This window comes from Neolamprologus brichardi, chromosome 3, assembly GCF_056152115.1.
Source record: "Neolamprologus brichardi isolate AB-2024 chromosome 3, ASM5615211v1, whole genome shotgun sequence".
NCBI classification, from domain to species: domain Eukaryota; kingdom Metazoa; phylum Chordata; class Actinopteri; order Cichliformes; family Cichlidae; genus Neolamprologus; species Neolamprologus brichardi.
This window is the reverse complement of record NC_142106.1, coordinates 14,389,363-14,409,138: the sequence shown is the minus strand read 5'-3', so window position 1 is coordinate 14,409,138 and position 19,776 is coordinate 14,389,363. Positions and strand designations below refer to the sequence as shown.

General features: G+C 42.7%; 1 protein-coding gene across 1 annotated transcript in view; it reads right to left on the bottom strand.

Annotated features, from left to right (window-relative positions):
* LOC102776171 (uncharacterized) overlaps positions 1-19,776 on the bottom strand; it is a 77,359-nt gene that overhangs the window by 39,852 nt on the left and 17,731 nt on the right. The window contains exons 3-7 of the mRNA XM_087838148.1: positions 4,643-4,678; positions 3,708-3,971; positions 3,383-3,628; positions 3,114-3,296; positions 2,926-3,018 (exon numbers count right to left, since the gene is read on the bottom strand). Of these exons, the coding sequence (XP_087694274.1) occupies positions 2,926-3,018; positions 3,114-3,296; positions 3,383-3,628; positions 3,708-3,971; positions 4,643-4,678 (822 nt within the window). The remainder of the gene's footprint in view (positions 1-2,925; positions 3,019-3,113; positions 3,297-3,382; positions 3,629-3,707; positions 3,972-4,642; positions 4,679-19,776) is intronic.

The window sequence follows — 19,776 nt, the reverse complement described above, 5'->3', positions numbered from 1 at the left end:
CCAGGTTTCACAATGAGCTCACCCGAAACCTTGGCTGATTGGGACCCACGCCCATTTTCACACCTTGGCTCAGGCGATTAGAGGATCATCAGTGGGTCCTTTTTTTCCCTCTTTGGGGGATACTCCCACTAAGTTTAAATCTGCGACTCCCCACCATTTGGCCTTAGAACTGAAGAAGCTTCTCGGATGAGAGGTGAAACGTCTTCAAGCAACTTAAAAGTCCAGACGCTTTTCTTTGCAAGCTCCTATAACTACGATGACCTGGATGACTGAGAACCTTCATAGACATATGTAGTAAAGTAGAACAGTGAAAAATTACAGCACTGTCAATACATAAATATCCAGATGTTGTACATAAATGTGCAATTTTGGGAAACATTCGACATCATGTCAGATGACTTTTTTTAGGTATTAAAGAGCAGAAAAGACTTTTATTAACAGGACTAAAATGCTTGTTTTTTTATATATTTTTGAAGAATTAACCACACATTCACATGGCAATGGGCCTCTTCTGCTGTGCGCATGGAGCGTTTAATTGGCCTCTGGCCCTTTAAACTCTGAGGGGCTGTAAATTTGGTTTATTTTGGCCAATTTGCATGACTGACACCTCTTTTTAATCATTTGAGCCAATAGGATCACAGTAATGATGCCACATTCACTTCACTTCAACCAGTCAGAAGTTACAAGGCCAAAACTCACCTGGGCCCAAATTTACTGCATGAGGCATTTGTCCAGTCACGTGTCTGTAGACGGGTCTAAAATGGAGGTTGTTGACGGAAATGGCTCTGATGCAGCTAGTTAGCTATGTTAACTGCTGATAGTCGTGAGGCTACCGGTTACTGGCAAAAATAATGGAGGAAATTGGGACGGTAAGCCAATTTCTGACTTTCTGGTTCGGTTTTGTTTGTTTAGCGGACTTTTGTGCATTTATGTAACTGCTCTTTTAATCATGGCTTGTTTTTGTTGTGTTTGGTGGTTGTAGAAATGCATTATATGAGATTTTAGCTGAGATTCAGAGGTTTCTATGGATACCACACATGCTGGGACTTATATTTCTGACCCTGTGTTATAACCGATTAAACATTGATCTCCTCCCTTTTGCCCCCGTTACCGGGGGGTGTGGGCTAAACAGGTTCTTTGCTTGAAGCTGTTGTCCTGTGAGTGTGATAGATTGATTATTAGTTGAAGTTCATAATGGGGTAAACAGTTGTGGTTAAAAGTTACTCAATGTATTATTCAATTTATTTCAAATATGTAAATGTATAAACAAGGGTAAAATAAGTCCCATTAAGAGACGTAATGTAACACAGGCTAAAATAGTTAAGAGTTCATGACTATTTTCAACCGGATAACAATCCTTAATGTGACTACAACCTGTGTAAAATTCAATCTGTGATCTACTTGTTGAGCCTGGGGAATAATCCATGTGATTTAGTGATCATGATTGATTAGTTATGCCTACCATTGCTGGAAGGGGGAGCTCTGGCCACGATGCCTCATTTGCAATGAAGCTGCTGAAAGAGAAGCATCGTGTCTGAGCGTTGTCATTGACTTATCCCCTTTTGAGGTAATAATTTAGCAATTCTGCTTTTGGACTTTACAAATATGTATGTTGAGCTGTACTGACCATGTTTCAAAATGTACCAAGAGGATACTAGGAATATTTAGATCATCTGTGTTAACTGTGTTGTTAGGATAAGCTATAAGCAGCTAGCTAAGCTAAGCACTCTGTTTGTGGCTAGCATGGAGCAATATCGTGCCAGACTGTGTATGAAACATACAGCATTGTGTGCATTGTGCATTCGATCTGGACGAAGAACATGTTTATTTTGTGTGAAGGGACAAATGCCAAATTAGTATTTTTATATGAATATTTTGTTTATTTTCTGTACATTTCAGTTTAATGATCTAAATTTGTTTATTGATTCATAAGCTGTTTTTGTAAATTCTTACATTCAATTTAATCTGTAACTTAAAGGAAAGGAAAGAAGACGGTCTTGAGATATATCCTCTTACAACTAACAGAGACTGTACATCATTGTTAAGCTGTTTAATACTTTTGTATGCATGTTTATATTTCTGAATCATTCGCAATGAAGCTGCTGAAAGAGAAGCATCGTGTCTGAGCGTTGTCATTGACTTATCCCCTTTTCAGCCCCTTTTCAGGTTGTAACATGAGCCCCCTATCACTCAAGCTGTTAACTCTCTGAAACTTGATGATGAAGGAAACTGTACTTACTGACACCTTGACTTTCTTTTCAATTTATCTGTAGGAAAGACCCACATTTTAAGTGTTAAACCTGTAGAAATTATTAGAACCAGCTTGATCAACCTCCATTGCTGCAGAACAGCTTAAAATTGCTGACCCATTTTGTGTTCACTGAAAAAGACTATTTTGTATCATTTTGAAATGTACATTATTTTTCAGTTTTGGGTAACCTTAAACTTTTTTTTAACCTCTGGCAGTTCACCACTTACCATTTCAAACTATTCATTGGACTGGAACAACTTGAATAGCAATAAATAACTGAACAGTTAGTGTATACAAAATGTGGAACAAGCGAAGTGCAAGTGAAGGGAATTTTTGACTGTTAGTGTATATATAGTGCAATGAGTCCTTTGTATATTTGTTTATGCTCCTTGGTTGTGTGTTGTGTCTGTGTGGATTTTTGATTCATTTTTATTTGTTTTTTATTCCTTTTATCTACTTTGTGTTTGTTTCAATTTCTGCCTCAGCATCAATAAAATTGCTCCCTTTGATTACTGTATCTGCTTGTGTCCTGAATTTTGGGTCCTAACTCTGTACAAACTCTTATACATTATAGAAATGTATATTTTACTCATTTTATTTAAAAAAAAAAAAACGTTTCCTAACTCCATGATCGTCCAATAGCCCCCAAACACACCATAAGAGAATAAGACCACCTCTGCTTTGCTTGACTGGCAGCTGTTGAAGATGTGATATTTTGATATCACTATATGTGACATCAGCAGAATCTTCTCCAGCTTGTTCATCAACTGAAATTAAACAGAATAAACAATAACATGAAATGAATATAAACTTTATTCTGCAAAACAAATATATATCTAAAATACAGAAAAATGGGTTTTACCTTTAGACTTCTTATGAACATGTCTTCTCACCAGCAGAGCCAGTAATGCGAGTAGAACCACAACACAGACTGATCCAGCAAAAGACAACACAGAGAAAACAGAAGGAAAGAGGGATGGAGCAAGAGAGGTCCAAACAGGAGGTGTGGATGTAGGTGGTGGTGTGGGGGTGGGGGTGGGTTTCTCTGAAATAAAGCAAACACAGTCATTAAGTTCTCGTCACATTGTGAATGTTGAAACCTACAGAAACACAGACAGGTGAGTGTGTCACCTGTGACAGTGATCCAGCTGGATGGAGACTCTCCACGATTGCTCATGTCACACTTGTAGAGGCCTTCATCAGACCTGGAAACATGCTGGATGGTCATGTGACCTGTAGGCTGCTTCCTGATGAGGGAGCCATCTTTATAGAAAGCAGCTGGGAGGTTGGAGGGAGTGGTCTTTGTTTTACAGAGCAGAGTGACATCATCTCCCTCCATCACAGGGAGGACAGGACTCTGCAGGATCACTGATCCACCTCAACACAGAGACAAACTACAGCATTTCATCCATTTACACACAGCTTCATCAACACTAACTCCACACACTCAGCTTACCAGTGACTGTCAGGTTAACCATGTTACTGATGGGACCCTCTCTGGACTCACACCAGTAAACTCCACTTTCAAGTGGGTCAATGTAGCTGATGTTGCAGGAAGAACCAGCTGGTTTTCCCCACCCATCTCCACACTGAGTCCTCTGTTGTTTGCTTGTGTTTCTCCTCAGAGTCCATCCAGCAGAGCTGTCGTCCTCCTCACAGCTCAGAGACACAAAGTCGTCTTTAAAAAACTGAGAGCTGCTGGGACTCACAGTCAGACGAGCTATGGAGAATTCAATGTATTCTGATTAAAACATAAAGCCGTGCTGTGTTTTATAACCCACCATTCAGTGGTGGCTTGTAAGAACATATTACCAGAAACAATATATTACAATAACCACATAGTATTTGCTTCTAATAAAATATATTTGTTTTCCTAAATTCCATAATCACTTTATGTTTAATAATCAAAGATTACTGTTAGTAGTTAGTAAGACAACAGGCTAATATCAGACTTAGCGGGAACTAAAAAATATGGTATCGGAGACTTACATTTTTCCTTTTCTGTCAAGATTGGCAGATTTAGAGGAGAGACTGAGAAAATTAAGCTATACATAAAATCACATAAAACACATCAGCTTAGTATGGAGTCAGGTCCAGACCAGATAAAGAGTTCTTAGATCACATAGAATGTGGCTGTCCAAAAAAGCTTTTCTTGAACAGTTCCAGTTTTTACTCCATGATAAATGCTTCTTGGAGACATAGATAAGGTAGACTCATAGGTTTGTTGATATTTCATTACTTTCAGGTACACCACAATGCAAGAAGTAATAATGCAGTAATTTTAAAAAAAATTCTGGTATTGTTTGCTTATTAACTTCATTAACAACATGTAGAAAAGGATGTTTAACACACTTTATTGGGTTTAGATTGTCATATGTTAAACTTACTGACCTTGGTTTGCTGTGTAGCACAGAAGTGAGGTCAGAACTAAAGAGAAATAACATTCAGGTTAGTCTAAGCTTTGAGTTGTTTAAATTAAAGCAAATTTCTGGTACAATAGTTTCCCTCTATTTGACTCACTTTACAGTGACTTAAAACATCTGTAGACTCAGTAGATTTTCCAGTCATCAACACATTTACAGCACGCTTTTTAACATAGTATGTGGCACAAATCTAATGTGGCAGCATTTGGTATGAGACTTGTGCTCATGTATATTTTTGATGAGTCCTGTAAATGTTTGTCAAACTATTTCTTCATCCATCCATTCGCTTCCGCTTATCCTTTTCAGGGTCGCAGGGGGCGCTGGAGCCTATCCCAGCTGTCATAGGGCGAGAGGCGGGGTACACCCTGGACAGGTCGCCAGCCTGTCGCAGGGCCAACACACAGGGACAGACAACCATTCGCACTCACATTCATTCGCACATTCACACCTAGTGACAATTTGGGTTATCCAATTAACCTATCTTCACAAGCTGCATGTCTTTGGACGGTGGGAGGAAGCCGGGGTACCCGAAGAGAACCCACGCAAACACAGGGAGAACATGCAAACTCCACACAGAAAGACCCCGGCCTGATGTTGGAATTGAACTCATGACCTTCTTGCTGTGAGGCAACAGTGCTAACCACCGTGCCGCCAAACTATTTCTTTCCTTCATAATAAATTCTTATATGGACCGATGATGTTGCCTGTGTGGCTGCATTCTGCAGCTGAAAGCACAGCTGGAGCCAGTTATCACGGACAAATCGCCTGGTGATATGCTGGAATTTGGTCCATGTACCTCAAAGGGTCTTAAGGTTGCATTTGCTAGGGCAGGCTTTGTATGCAGCTATACCTTTTCTATTTTCCTTTATTACAGGAATCATTTTCTCTGAACCTTCTTCCAACTACTCTGCTAAATTGATGTTCGTCTTGCCAAAAGTGGACGTTGCAGAATTGTAGATGGTGTTTTTGAAGTCCATTTTCATTCATTATCCCCATACCAAACTTTTCTTCTTTCTGTTGCTTGATTTGCATTTGTTAATCCACTTCTTGGGGTCTTCCACTTGACTTTTTTTGTTCCATAACCCTCAGGATCATTAAGAATTTCCAAATGACTGCCTTACTAAGTCCAACCTCAGCAGCAATGGAGCGCTGTGAGAGATCCTGCTTAAGCAGTTCAACAACCCTCCACGTTCAAAAAGGGAATGTTTTTTTTTTTGCCTTTGCCATCAGAATATCATGACACAGTGACTGCCTGACAGAAAACTACAATGAATCCACATTTTTGCACAGAATTGGCCTTTTAATGGCATGTGGTCCTAAACTTTTGATCAGCTGTGAAAGCAGTCTGTTTCAGTTCAAGCATTGTTTTCAATAAAATACATGCTTTTTTGCCATTTTTCAAGTGGTCTTAAACTTTTGATCGCAACTGTATAAAAAGAAATATGGTATCTAACCAGATGCTTACTCTGCATTACCTTGGCCTCTAGTAACACTGTGAGAAATCTTGGAATCATTTTTGACCATGATATGTCCTTCAAAGCACATATTACAAAATATGTAGGACTGTTTTCTTCCATTTGAACAACATCTCTAAAATTAGAAATATCCTGTCTCAGAGTGATGCTGAAAAACTAGTTCATGCATTTATTACTTCCTGGCTGGACTACTGTAATTCATTATTATCAGGATGTCCTAAAACTCTCTGAAAAGCCTTCAGCTAATCCAAAATGCTGCAGCAAGAGTACTGACAGGGACCAGAAAGAGAGAGCAGATTTCTCCTGTTTTGGCTTCCCTTCATTGGCTTCCTGTTAAATCCAGAATTGAATTCAAAATCCTGCTCCTCACATACGAGGTCTTAAATAATCAGGCCCCATCTTATCTTAATGACCTTGTAGTACCATATCACCCTATTAGAGCACTTCGCTCTCGCTCTGCAGGCCTACTTGTTGTTCCTGAGTATTTAAAAGTAAAATGGGAGGCAGAGCCTTCAGTTTTCAGGCCCCTCTTCTGTGGAACCAGCTTCCAATTTGGATTCAGGAGAAAAACACACACTCTATTTTTAAGCTTCAAACTTTCCGCTTTGAAAGAACATATAGTTATGGCTGGATCAGGTGACCCTGAATCATTCTTTAGTTAAATTTAGTTGAATTTCAGCCAAGACTTGGCTAATGGGGCCTTCTCATGATGCACCAGGTGTTTCTTTTTCTTTTACATTCACCTGTATCACTCATTTTTTTATGAATGCACCTCTGTGCATTTAATTATTAGTTATTATTAATCTCTGTCTCTCTTCCACCACGTGTCATTTCTTTCCCACTGTTGCTAAAGCACTTGCTCACAGTGGGTGATATGATTGTTTGGATTTTCTGTTTTCTTTGTAGTATTGTAGGGTCTTTACCTTACAAGATAAAGCATCTTGAGGCAACTGTTGATTATTTGGCACTATATAAACAAAACTGAATTGAATTGAAAATTAAGTAAGTACAACTTGTTAGAGTAGTTTTAATGAACCAATTTTTGTTTTAATTTGCAACAGCCATTAAAAATTGGAAATGTTTTGCTGCCCACTGAAGGTAAAACACAACTCTAGTTTTTGCACAATCCCTTCATTCTTTGTGTTTTCACTTATTCTCATTTTTGTTTGTTGAGGTTGGCTCTCCGTTAAAAGCCTTGTTTCCATCACTTGTCAGCCAGAACTTTATCCTAGTTTTTTTCCACTAAAGGCAAATATAAATTCATAAGATGACTTCATGGCTAATAATAGTAAAGAAAATTAAAATGTATAAATTACAGATTACTGATATTAGATCTAAAGATATAAATCCCTGATGAAAAAAGTTGCACTCTCATCCTTAATAATATAATGTTAAAGTTATGGTCCAAGACCATAATTCTAAAAAATAAAAATAAGAATAATTAGAAAAATGAATAAAGGAAATTAAATGTGATACACACCTTCTTCTAAATCTAAGTCTTCTAAGTCATATCGCTGTTGTTTATTATATATTTTTATACCAGCAGTCTTTCACTGTTTAGCCGAACGCAGAAACCACTAAACTATGGAGCTGCTATATCATTTCATATTACATAATTTTCTATAAGAAAGGATTGCAATAAATTTTCTTTTGAGAAACAAAATGATTATGATATGACATGGATCTTTTAACAAAGACAAACTTGAATATACCATTTTAAGACCTATTATCTGTCTGGTTCTTTAACTGATGTGGTCTAAATATAATTAATTAAGTTTGGAAATTAAAGATTATACTCACAGAGCAGCTTCTGAAGAGATGCTGGGTTCATTTTCCTTCCCAAGAGCTTACTGAGCTAAATACTTGTTTGGACACAGCAGTTAAACCAACTTCCTTCCTCTTTGTAAGTTACTGTGTGGTTCCGATGCTGGAAATGCAACAGTTGTTCGTTTGCATTACTAGAACAGAGGTGTTTGATGGTTTGATGTGACTTTAGTACTATATTGTGTTCTGTCAGGTTTCCTCCTTGTCACCGTTCGCTGGAGGACTCACACGCAGGACTCAGAGGCACAGTATTTATTACAGTTCCACCAGGTGTATTTACAAACAGTGCAGGGGGGTAGTGCTATATACAAAGCAGTGACAGGGAAAAAGGCTCCGGGGAAATCCAGGTAGGGAAAAGACACTCGCTCCTCTTCTGACTCTCTCCAGACACTCACACAAAGGAATCCGCTCGGGGAATGCAGGGTCGGGTCCAGGGGATCTATGTACAGAAAGAAATACACGTCAGAGGTTTTGCGCAGGGAAAAAGAGAACTTGTTGAGAGCCGGGCTGCACTGACGTGAGTCACACACAACGATCCAGCGATGAGTAGAAGCCACTCCCTGGCTTAAATGCTGGCTGCGCTGATGAGGCCCAGGTGTTTCCTCTTCAGAGGGGCGTGGGCCGAGGGCGTGAACCCACCATGAGTTCCGCCCTGGCAAGAGAGCAAGAGAGAGAGAGAGAGAGAGAGCGAGAGAACTACTAGTAGGCCATGACACTCCTACTTTTTAACATAAACCACAAAAGAGCATATTGACTGAGTGGATAGCTCTGCTAGGTAGAAAGTTTCTTTGTTTTCTAGTCGGGGCTGCTTGTCTCTGCTGCTTGTCTCTGCTCTTTTACGATGCAAGAATTGCAGGATAAAAGACACATAGCAACACATTAGGACCAGACATAAAAACAGTTACACATTTTTTTCATCACCAGATTAATATATTTAAACTCCAGCAGCAACATCGATTTTACATGACAACATCGATTTTACATGACATTTGCGCTGTCCAGACTTCACAACAAGTAACAATTGGCACATAAAACATATCCAACATTTTATAATGTAAATGCAACAATGAATGAAAATGTGTCACGTCCATACATTGTTCATGATTACCAAGTTATACGGAAAGACACCTTTGTGACAATGAAGACTGGTTCCACCCTTCCCACCCCCCACCGGTTTTATCAATTTAGCTTTGTGTGCTTTCTGATGAAAGAGGTAGAGTTTGCAGCACTTGACCACAAATGCCACAGGCAAAGGTGTTCTAGCTTCTGATTGGTTAGTGCAATCACAAGGACATGAGAAAGGAAGTTTTATGGTGAGTTTTTGATTGTGTGGTCAAGAGAGCCGGTTTTGCTCAAGGAAGTCATCTATCTCAGAAAACCTGTTTCTTTTAATATGAGTGCTTCACTACCTCACACACATATATACACACACACACATACAGTACTGTGCTAATGTTTTAGACAGGTGAGAAAAAATGCTGTAAACAAAGAATGCTTTCCAAAATGGAAGTGTTAATTATTTAATTTCATCAATCAACAAAATGCACTGAATGAACTGAAATCTAAATCAAATTAATATTTGGTGTGAACACCCTTTGCCTTCAAAAAAGCATCAATTCCTCTAGGTACACTTCCACACAGTTTTTGAAGGAACTCGGCTGGTAGGTTGTTCCAGATAGCTTGGAGAACTAACCACAGATCTTCTGTGGATGTAGGATTCCTCACATCCTTGTGTGTCTTCATGCAATCCCAGAAACACTCGATGATGTTGAGTTTCAACGCATGCTGCTCGGTTGTTTGTTAATTGCCCCTTGGGGATAAATAAAGTCTTCTGATTCTGATTGATTCAGGGCTCTGTGGGGGCCATGCCATCACTTCCACTACTAAGGTAGTTCTTAATGACTTTGTATATTGTATATTGTTTTGCTGTATATTTGGGGTCATTGTCCTGCTGCAGAATACATTTGGGGCCAATAAACAATAATTTTTTCACACCTGCCAAAAATCTTTGCACAGTACTGTATTGTCACAGCAAAGTTGCTAGACCACTGGGATCTCCAATGGAATCTTCGATACCCAACATCTACATTAAAGATGAAAAAACTAGTAGCTCAGTGTTCCAACATTCGGAAGAAGGGAGAAGTGACTGCTTTAACAGCTAGAGATTGACGAGGTACAACACACATGCTACAGCAAGGGGGAGCCAGGATGACAGGTCAAGGGGGAGATATCATTACCCCCACCCGAGATTGGGTACCAACCTCTACGTGCGATAGAAGAAGGATCGTTGAGTGCAAGAGGAACTGACCTGAAAGATGAAAGAATCATAGGGAAGCTTGAAACCTGGTTTCTCCGTAGCCGCCTACCAAGACTACGTGAAGTACCCTCAGAAGATCTACTAGATGATGTGAATGCAGCACTATGGACGGTATCTATTGCGACCATTACTGAGACTAACAAGCTGATCTATACTACAGCAGCAGTGATCAGTGAGATGCTTGGCTACACGTTGGAACATTCACAAGGAGCAGTGCCCTTCATGGAGAAGGAGGCTAGAGGCTAAGCTCAAGGTAGCCAACTAGCCAACTGGTAGGTAGCCAACTTCTGGAGCTGCAGAAAGGTGCGACAAAGAAAGTGCCTAAGAAGTACAACAGAGGTGGAGGTGGCGTGACTATGTCACACCCCCCCCCCCCCCCCCCCCCCACACACACACACACACACACACACACACACACGCTGGACGTGACCGCAAACATGCCCCCCTACATTTTTTTCGTAGCCCGGCTGCTCCAGTTTATTTGCTGATGGGTTTACCGTGACTGACGAGTCATTCAATTAAGGTAAATACAACCATGCCACTGTTATGACAAAGACGCACATCTTAACATCTTATAGTTCTACAACATCTAAAATCACTCTGTTGTTAATTTGTTTGCTAGATCAGCCGCTAGCATACACAATGTGTTGGGTGCTTGTTGCTCGCTAGTTAGTGACGCTACACACCTGTTACTCTAATAGTCTGAATTATTGAAGGATTTTGTTTCCATTTTTAGACAAGGATAAGATCAGCTGCTCACTCCACAGAGGCCCAGAGTTACTCTTAATATCAAAAATGTAAATGGACTGATTGGTAAATGGACTGATTCTTAGCGCTTTTCTACTCTCTCGGAGTACTCAAAGCGCTCTATACAACATGCCACATTCACCCAATCACACCCATTCTCATAAACACTTTATCTGTACTTAGTGCTATTTAACTACATTCACACACATCATACTCCGATGGATGCATCGGAGAGCAACTTGGGGTTAGTATCTTGCCCAAGGATACTTGACATGCAGACTGGAGGAGCCAAGGATCGAACCACCAACCTTCTGATCAGCAGGTGACCTGCTCTACCTCCTGAGCTACAGCCACCCCTGTAATGCTGTCCTTTGAGATTTTAACATTTAAGACTGTGTAATGGAGCTAAAACAGTTTAAATCTTCAGAGCCTGGTAACATGGAAACTTTAAAAACAGCAGCAGAAGGTTTCAGTAGTGTTTTCAGTAGTGTAGTCTAATTTGTTCTTTTCATTTAATAATAGAGTTCATCCAACTCGGAGCGGCACTCTTCCGGCGTATCAACAGCTCCGACCTGACCGAGTCCTTCTTTTTTTCTCTTTTTTTTTTGTTGTTATTGTGTTCTTGTTCGGGGTTTTTTATTGTGGACTGTACTACTCCACAATGGAGCTAAGAATTCTATGGACAATCGTGTTTCTTATAACATTCTTTACGGCATCTGCGTGGAGTTCCGACATCCCTTTGTTTACAGCAGGGATCAGCTGTTAGCCCTCGGGACCGCCGCTGTTCTGACTCCCGCCGAGCAAGCCAACATCCCCTGCGAGGTGAGGGGGAAGAGACGCGGCACTCAGGCCGGGATCAGGCGTCGCAGTAAAGTTAGAAGGTACCGGCCAATGATTCCATCTGTTATTATGGGGAATGGTGAGATCTCTCCCCAATAAAGTAAACGAGCTGGCGGCTCTTACCCGACATCAGAGGAGCTACAGGGAGTGCAGCCTGATGTGCTTCACTGAGTCGTGGCTAACCGCGCTAACTCCGGACTCACACATAAACATAGATAGTTTGCATCTCCGACAGAACAACGGAGAGTGGTAAGAAGAGAGGAGGGGGTCTGGCTGTGTTTGTGAACGATAGATGGTGTAACTCTGGGCATTTATCTATCAAAGAGAAGCTATGCTGTAAGGAAATTGAGCTGCTAGCGGTTAGCATGAGACCGTACTATCTACCGCGAGAGTTTACACACGAGATTATGATAGCTGTGTATTTCCCGCCCTCTGCTAATACTGGAGCAGCTTGTGAGGTCCTGCACACTGTAACCAGCAGACTCCAAACGCAGCACCCTCAGGCCCTTTGCTTGATCTCTGTAACCAGCAGACTCCAAACACAGCACCCTCAGGCCCTTTGCCTGATCTCTGGGGACTTTAATCACATCTCCCTGTCCTCCACTCTCCCCACCTTCACCCAGTACGTCACCTGCTACACCAGAAACAATAAAACATTGGACTTACTGTATGCTAACACCAAGGAGGCATGCAGCTCATCACCTCTCCCTCCACTGGGGGGCTCAGATCACAACCTGGTTCATCTCCAGCCTTTGTAAAAACCTCTAGTACACAGAGAACCAGTTGTGAAATGCACAGTACGGAAATGGTCGGCAGAGACTGAAGAGGCCCTGAGGGACTGTTTCTGTTCTACTGTGTGGGACAACCTCTGCAGCCCCCTGGAGGATGACCTCAACAGCATCACAGACTGCATTACGGATTACACAAACTTCTGTGTGGACAACACCGTACCCATCAAAAAGGTATGGTGTTTTTCTAACAACAAGTCATGGATAAATCGTGAAATTAAGGCTCTCCTCAAGGAGAAGAAGAGAGTGTTTAGAGCTGAGAGTTGTGCAGAAGAAGCTGGAAGTGAAGATAAGGCAAGGGAAGGAAAACTACAGGAGGAAGATGGAAGAGCAGCTGCAACAGGAACACATCAGAGGGGTTTGGAAAAGCCTGAAGACAATCTCAGGACAAAAAACAACCCCCCAGGCTGCAGGAGACTTGGGGTGGGTGAATGACCTAAATAAATATTTTAATAGGTTTGATCAAACACCCACCCCTCCCCCAACTTCGGCCCCCCTGCTGCAATCTCCCTCATCTTCAGGGCCTGCCTGTCCTTCATCACAGGACTTCACACCTCTCAGCTCCCAGCCATCACACCCAACCCCGGTGGGGGGTGTATGTGAACTCCAACATACACCCCCCTCCCCCGAAATCCCCTCTCTCCATCTCAGCACTTCGAGTGAGGAACGAGCTTCGCAAGATCAAGGTGCGGAAGGCTGCAGGTCCAGATGGGATCAGCTCCAGGCTCCTGAGGTGCTGCGCAGATGAACTGTGCGGCATCCTAGGTTATCTGTTCAATCTGAGCCTGTCACTGGGGAAAGTACCACAGCTGTGGAAGACCTCCTGTGTGGTACCGGTACCAAAGTCCTCCCATCCCAAGGACCTCAGCAGCTACAGGCCGGTAGCCCTGACATCACATCTGATGAAGACCCTCGAGAGGTTGGCTCTAAACCATCTGCACAGTCTGGTGAGGTCTTCATTGGATCCGCTGCAGTTTGCTTACCAGCCTGGCATTGGGGTGGAGGACGCCATCATCTACCTCCTGCACCGAGCTCTGACTCACCTGGAGAAGCCTGGAAGCACTGTGAGGATAATGTTCTTTGATTTCTCCAGTGCTTTCAACACCATCCAGCCACCACTCCTGAGAGACAAGCTGGAGCTATCAGGAGTGGTCCACCACATGTCCCAGTGGATACTGGACTACCTCACAGAACGTCCACAGTATGTGAGGTCACAGGGCTGTGTCTCTGACACGCTGGTCTGCAGTATGGGGGCCCCACAGGGAACTGTGTTGGCACCGTTCCTCTTCACCCTCTACACTGCAGACTTCTCCATCAACTCCCCACGCTGCCACCTACAGAAGTTCTCTGCCATACTCTGCCATAGTCGGCCTCATCACAGGTGAGGACGACTCAGAGTACAGACAGTGGACTCTGGACTTTGTAGACTGGTGTCAGCAGAACCACCTGCTGATCAACGCTGGGAAAACCAAGGAGTTGGTGGTGGACTTCCGGAGACGCAGACCCACCACACTGACACCGGTGAACATCCAGGGAGTGGACATTGAAATAGTGGACTCTTATAGGTACCTGGGTGTTCACCTGAATAATAAGCTAGACTGGAGCCACAACACTGATGCTCTTTACAGGAAGGGTCAGAGCAGACTCTACCTGCTGAGGCGGTCATTTGGGGTAAAGGGAGCGCTTTTCGCTTTTAAAGACCTTCTGTGGTGGCATCTGTGATTTTTTACAGTGTTGTATGTTGGAGCAGAAGTCTATCGACAGCTGAGAGGAAGAGGTTGGATAAACTCATCAGGAAGGCCAGCTCTGTTCTGGGATGCACCCTGGACCCAGTGCAGGTGGTGGGAGACAGAAGGACAAAATAACATCTCTGATGGACAGAGTCTCCCACCCCATGCATGTAAATGTTGCTGAACTACAGAGCTCCTTCAGTGACAGACTGCTGCATCCTAGATGTTTGTTTGTATATGTGTTTTCTTGCTGCTGTTACACCCAAATTTCCCCTTGTGGGACAATTAAAGGATTATTCTATTCTATTCTATTCTATTCTATTCTATTCTATTCATATTATATCAACAGCTACATTCACCCTGGGGAGAAACTAGTGAGGGAGACTGTCATGTACTGGGTTGCCTGTGTCGAGCGGGTGGGTGTTGCGGTTTTACGCCACCATGACATGCTTTGTGGCAGGGCTGTCGATGTGCAGTTCTTCTCTTAGCTGCCACACCCGTTGCTGTGCTGTTATAACCCATGCTGGATACACGTTCAATAAAGCAGCATCACAAGAAAGCTACCGAGTGGTCATTCTACATGGTGTCAGAAGTGACCCGGACCATCGCCGGAATAACGCCATAAGGGAGAAGAATCTTCAACCTAAATGGCCCAACAAAAGAAAGGTTAAACGAAGGGATGCTGGTCAGAAGGCCAAGCAGGCGTTCTACTACGACCGCCGCCATGGTACTAAGCCCCTACCTCCACTCCATCCAGGGGATGCTGTCCTAACTAAGCTGGACCAGGAGAAGGCTTGGGCAACACCAGCCATCATCTCACTCATCAGTGAACTTTATTTTATTCATAAGGTTAGTTAGTAGAGTTGCCAACAGCTCCTTAAAAATGGAATGGTCCCTCATTCAGAGAAAATATTATGCGTTTCATATTGAGCTGAGAAGAGATGCAGTTTGTCCCGGACTTTAGCTAGAATCCCCCCCTCCCTCTTCTGTTGCTACTTCAATCATGAAACTGATCAATGATCAGCTGAAACTGATCGGCTTTTCTCTCTTGTTTGTTTATCGCCCACTTTTTGCGCCAGAAACAGGAATCCAGCGGATGTCGCGCTAAACAACAGCAGCACGTTTAAGCTTGATCAGCTGTTGTTAGAATTTATTTAATATTAATTTCTAGTATCAGCTGATGTTTGCTGGAGCCACAGCTGTAAAGCTGCTGGTCATGATGTCGGTTTGTATATCTGGTGAGAGGGAAACATGAAGATGAAACCAGGAGATGTCCTTATTGAATCATCAGAGCTGAACAGGTGATGGAGAAACAGGTTTACCTTTTAGATGACATGAATGAGTTGAAGTTGTGAACTGTTTCTGAGAGACAAATAACACCAGGACCCTTTTCTAAGTAGCTGACAGCTGGTAACTGTGCAGGGGCGGATCTAGCAAAGTGTTGCCAGGGGGCCAGGTAGGGCATTGTAAGGAAGAGGACTCCCTTACTATATTTATTTATATTATACTATCTGTATAGCACTTTAGAGCACACCTTTCACTTTATTAAAAGCACCTTATCAAGCACTTTATTTAGCATTGCACTTTAAGCATGGATTTGCACAGTAAAACATTTGCACACAAGAAGTTTAAATATTTATTGACTATTTATTGGGAATTTTAAAATCAGTTGGTAGCCTTATTTCAGATCCTGCACAGCTGCTCCTCATCAAGGAATGTGGTGGTTGTCTGTCAGGAGAAAAGAATGGTGATTGAAATTATGATTAAGGTTTACCAGAAAGGAAAACTAATGCAAATGTGTGTGAAATCTAGGGATAAAAGTAGTGCAAATAAGTGTAAGATAATGATTACTCACCTTTCTTGCCTGTGTCCTCTTCAGGGTGTTTGGGCAAATGTTTCCCCGGGGATCCAGACACCATTTAAAGGTTCCGGGAGAGACCATTGGTAAAGAGAGTGTGGTGAATCTTTTTGTGCTTGGGTTTCTGGGTTTTATAATATTGGGTTTGGTGTAATATTAAAGTGTGAAATATTTATTAATATGTAAATGTGAAATGTATTTATGTATTTATTTATTCTTATTGATATATTGTATACTGTGGTGGAAGGTTGGGATTTAATAACTTGAGAGTGGAATAATGGTTAAGTCTGTGACAGCTGAACATATTTAAGGCTGCCAGTTGTCATTAGTTGTGGATTTTTTGTGCTGTGAAGAAGCTCGACAAATTGTTGTAAGGAGAGCCGCATAGAAAATAAATACTTTGTTCCACTACACTTGTCTTGGTCCACCTCACTGTGTTTCCAGCCGCTAAGGGCCGCCCTGTTACAAGTGGTGTCAGAAGTGTGTCACTCATGCCACAGTGAGAAGATGATGACAAGAGGTGGAAGAAAACCAGGCCAAGAGGAGCAGCCTGATGAAGGAGTTGGAGCTTCATCTGAGCTACAGGCCATGGCAGCAACAAGCCCTGAGGACAAATTGGAGGAGTTGACGGGGTTGGTGAAATCTCTTATGCGGTCTCAAGCAGCCAGAGACCAAAAGTGGGAGAAGGATTTGTCACGTCAGGAGCAAAGGTGGAAAGGCATGCAGCATCAATTTCAGCAAATCCAGCAACAAGTTAACGCTGTAATTGATAAGCCTGATCCACCAGAGGCGCCAGCGCCCCCTACAACATCTGAAGAACAAGAACTTGGATTCAATGGTGACGACATTCCAGTGGCCAGTGGGTCCAGGTCTTTAATTGAACCAAAACTTTTTCCTCTGTCAACAGAAGATGACATTGAACATTTTCTGACAACGTTTGAAAGAATGGCAAACGTGTGTCGATGGCCCAGAGATGAGTGGGCTATTCGTCTGGTTCCCCTGTTGACAGGTAAAGCCCGCACAGCCTACGTTCTTATGGATTTAACAGACTCTGAGAATTATGATAAGGTGAAAGAGGCAATTCTGGCAAAATATGAGATCACTGCTGACACCTACAGACGCCGCTTCAGATCTCTGAAAGTTGAACCAGGTGAGACGCCACGTGAACTTTATGTAAGATTGAAAGACCTGTTTTCGAGATGGATTAAACCTGAAAAATCAACTGTAGAAGAAATATCTGAGCAGATAATTCTGGAGCAGTTTTTGAGAATGGTTAATCCAGAGCTGGAGATCTGGATACGTGAGCATGACCCGAAGACGGCAAAGGTAGCAGCTAGCCTCGCAGAGGTTTTCACTTCAGCCAGAAAAGGAAGCAAGAGCACCTTCTTCAGCCGGGAGACCCACTACGCCCAACCAAGTAAGTCCATTGGGGGTGAACAGGGTTCTGGTCAAGTTCAGGCTAGAAATTTTCCTAGTTCTAGGCAGCTCCCTTCCCATAGACCTCACAATGTGAAGAAATCCTTTAAGTCTTCAGTTCAGGATATTCAATGTTATCACTGTCATAACTTTGGCCATACACAACAATTTTGCCCTGCCCTTAAGTCAAAACCATCTTTTTTGTGTGCAGTTCCAAGACCAGTCACAGAGCCGGTAGGAAAGAAAGCTTGTACTGTCCCTGTTTTAATTAATGGGCGAAAAGAGGAAGCTTTGCTTGACTCTGGGTGCTTCCAGACTCTTGTACATTCTAGCATAATTTCAGGAGAAAAGCTAAGTGGGGTTGGGGCTACAATAAGTTGTGTGCATGGAGACGAACACAGGTACCCCACTGTTGAGGTTTACCTGACAGTGGGAGGTCAAACCTACTTGTTAGTGGTAGCTGTGGTCCCCAGTTTGCCATATTCAGTGATACTTGGTAATGACATCCCCACTCTTTTTGATCTATTACATCAGTCAGATTATGACCCTCAAGTGAGGGCTGAGAAAGACATTCAAGGCTTTGGTAATGAATCTGGAAGCTCACTTCCTCTAGATATGACAGTTGAGCCATTTAAACCCTGTCATGTAGTCACAAGAGCACAAAGTGCAAAGGAAATGATGCAAGAGCTACCCTTTTTTGAGGAGTCTCTTGAAACAGAGCCAGGGAAGATTAGGAAGTCTAGGGCTCAGAAAAGAAGAGAAAAGTTCAAAGGCTCAGGGGAAAAAGGTACAGCATTGTTTCCTAAGCCAAATAACCAACTTGAGTTTGATGTTCCCTCAGATTTAGGTGCAATCCAAAGAAGCAACCCTACTCTAAAACCCTGGTTTGAGAAGGTAACAGAGGTAGAGGGGGCTAGTCAAGGTCAGGTAAGCTGTCTTGCAGACACTGTTTACCTAATTAAAGGAGGCATCTTGTACCAGAGAAAGGGGAAGTGCGAAGCTTTGGCACTCCCACAACAGTTCAGGAACAAAGTTATGGATTTGGGTCATTCAATTCCATGGGCAGGTCATATGGCTTTTCACAAAACACTGAATAGGATCAGCAGCCATTTTGTTTGGCCAGGGATGTATGTCCAGGTCTCTGAATTTTGCCGTTCCTGTGGAAAATGTCAGTTGACCTCAGGCAAAGGAGTAGCGCGAGCCCAGTTGCAACCACTGCCAATTATTGAAACACCGTTTGAGAGGCTAGGCATGGATATCGTGGGCCCTTTAGAGAAGAGTTCCACAGGTCATCGCTACATATTAGTCATATGTGACTATGCAACACGGTTTCCTGAGGCCTTCCCACTCAGATCAATTAAAGCTCGTCACATTGCTAATTGTCTTCTGCAGCTTTTCTCTAGGGTAGGCATACCAAGAGAAATTCTGACTGATTGTGGAACGAACTTTCTATCCAAGTTGTTGCAGCAGGTTTATAAGCTGTTAGGGATAAAGGGACTTAAGACCACCCCGTATCACCCCCAAACGGACGGGCTAGTGGAGAGATACAACCAGACTCTCAAACGTATGCTGCGCAAGTTTGTCTCTGACACAGGTGCTGACTGGGATCAATGGCTGCCATACCTTCTGTTCGCCTACCGGGAGGTCCCGCAGGTTTCTACTGGCTTCTCGCCTTTTGAACTTTTGTACGGTCGCCAAGTGAGAGGCCCCCTGGATCTGCTTAAGGACTGCTGGGAGGACCCCAAAGCAGAGGGTGAAAACATCGCAGCATACGTAATTAACATGAGAGAGAGATTGGAGAAAATGGCATCATTGATGCAAGACAACATGAAAGCTGCACAAAAACATCAAAAGACTTGGTATGATCAGAAGGCCAAGGATAGGGTCTTCCTTCCAGGTCAGAAAGTACTGTTATTGCTTCCCACCAGCGATAACAAGCTGCTGTCAAAATGGCATGGACCATACGAGATCGTCAGACAAGTGAGTAAAGTCACTTACGAGCTGAATATGCCAGAAAGAGTTAAAAAATATCAGACATTTCACATGAACTTGTTGAAGGAATTCCACAGCCGACAAGAGCCGGTTTATCAGTTACTGGTGCGTTCAG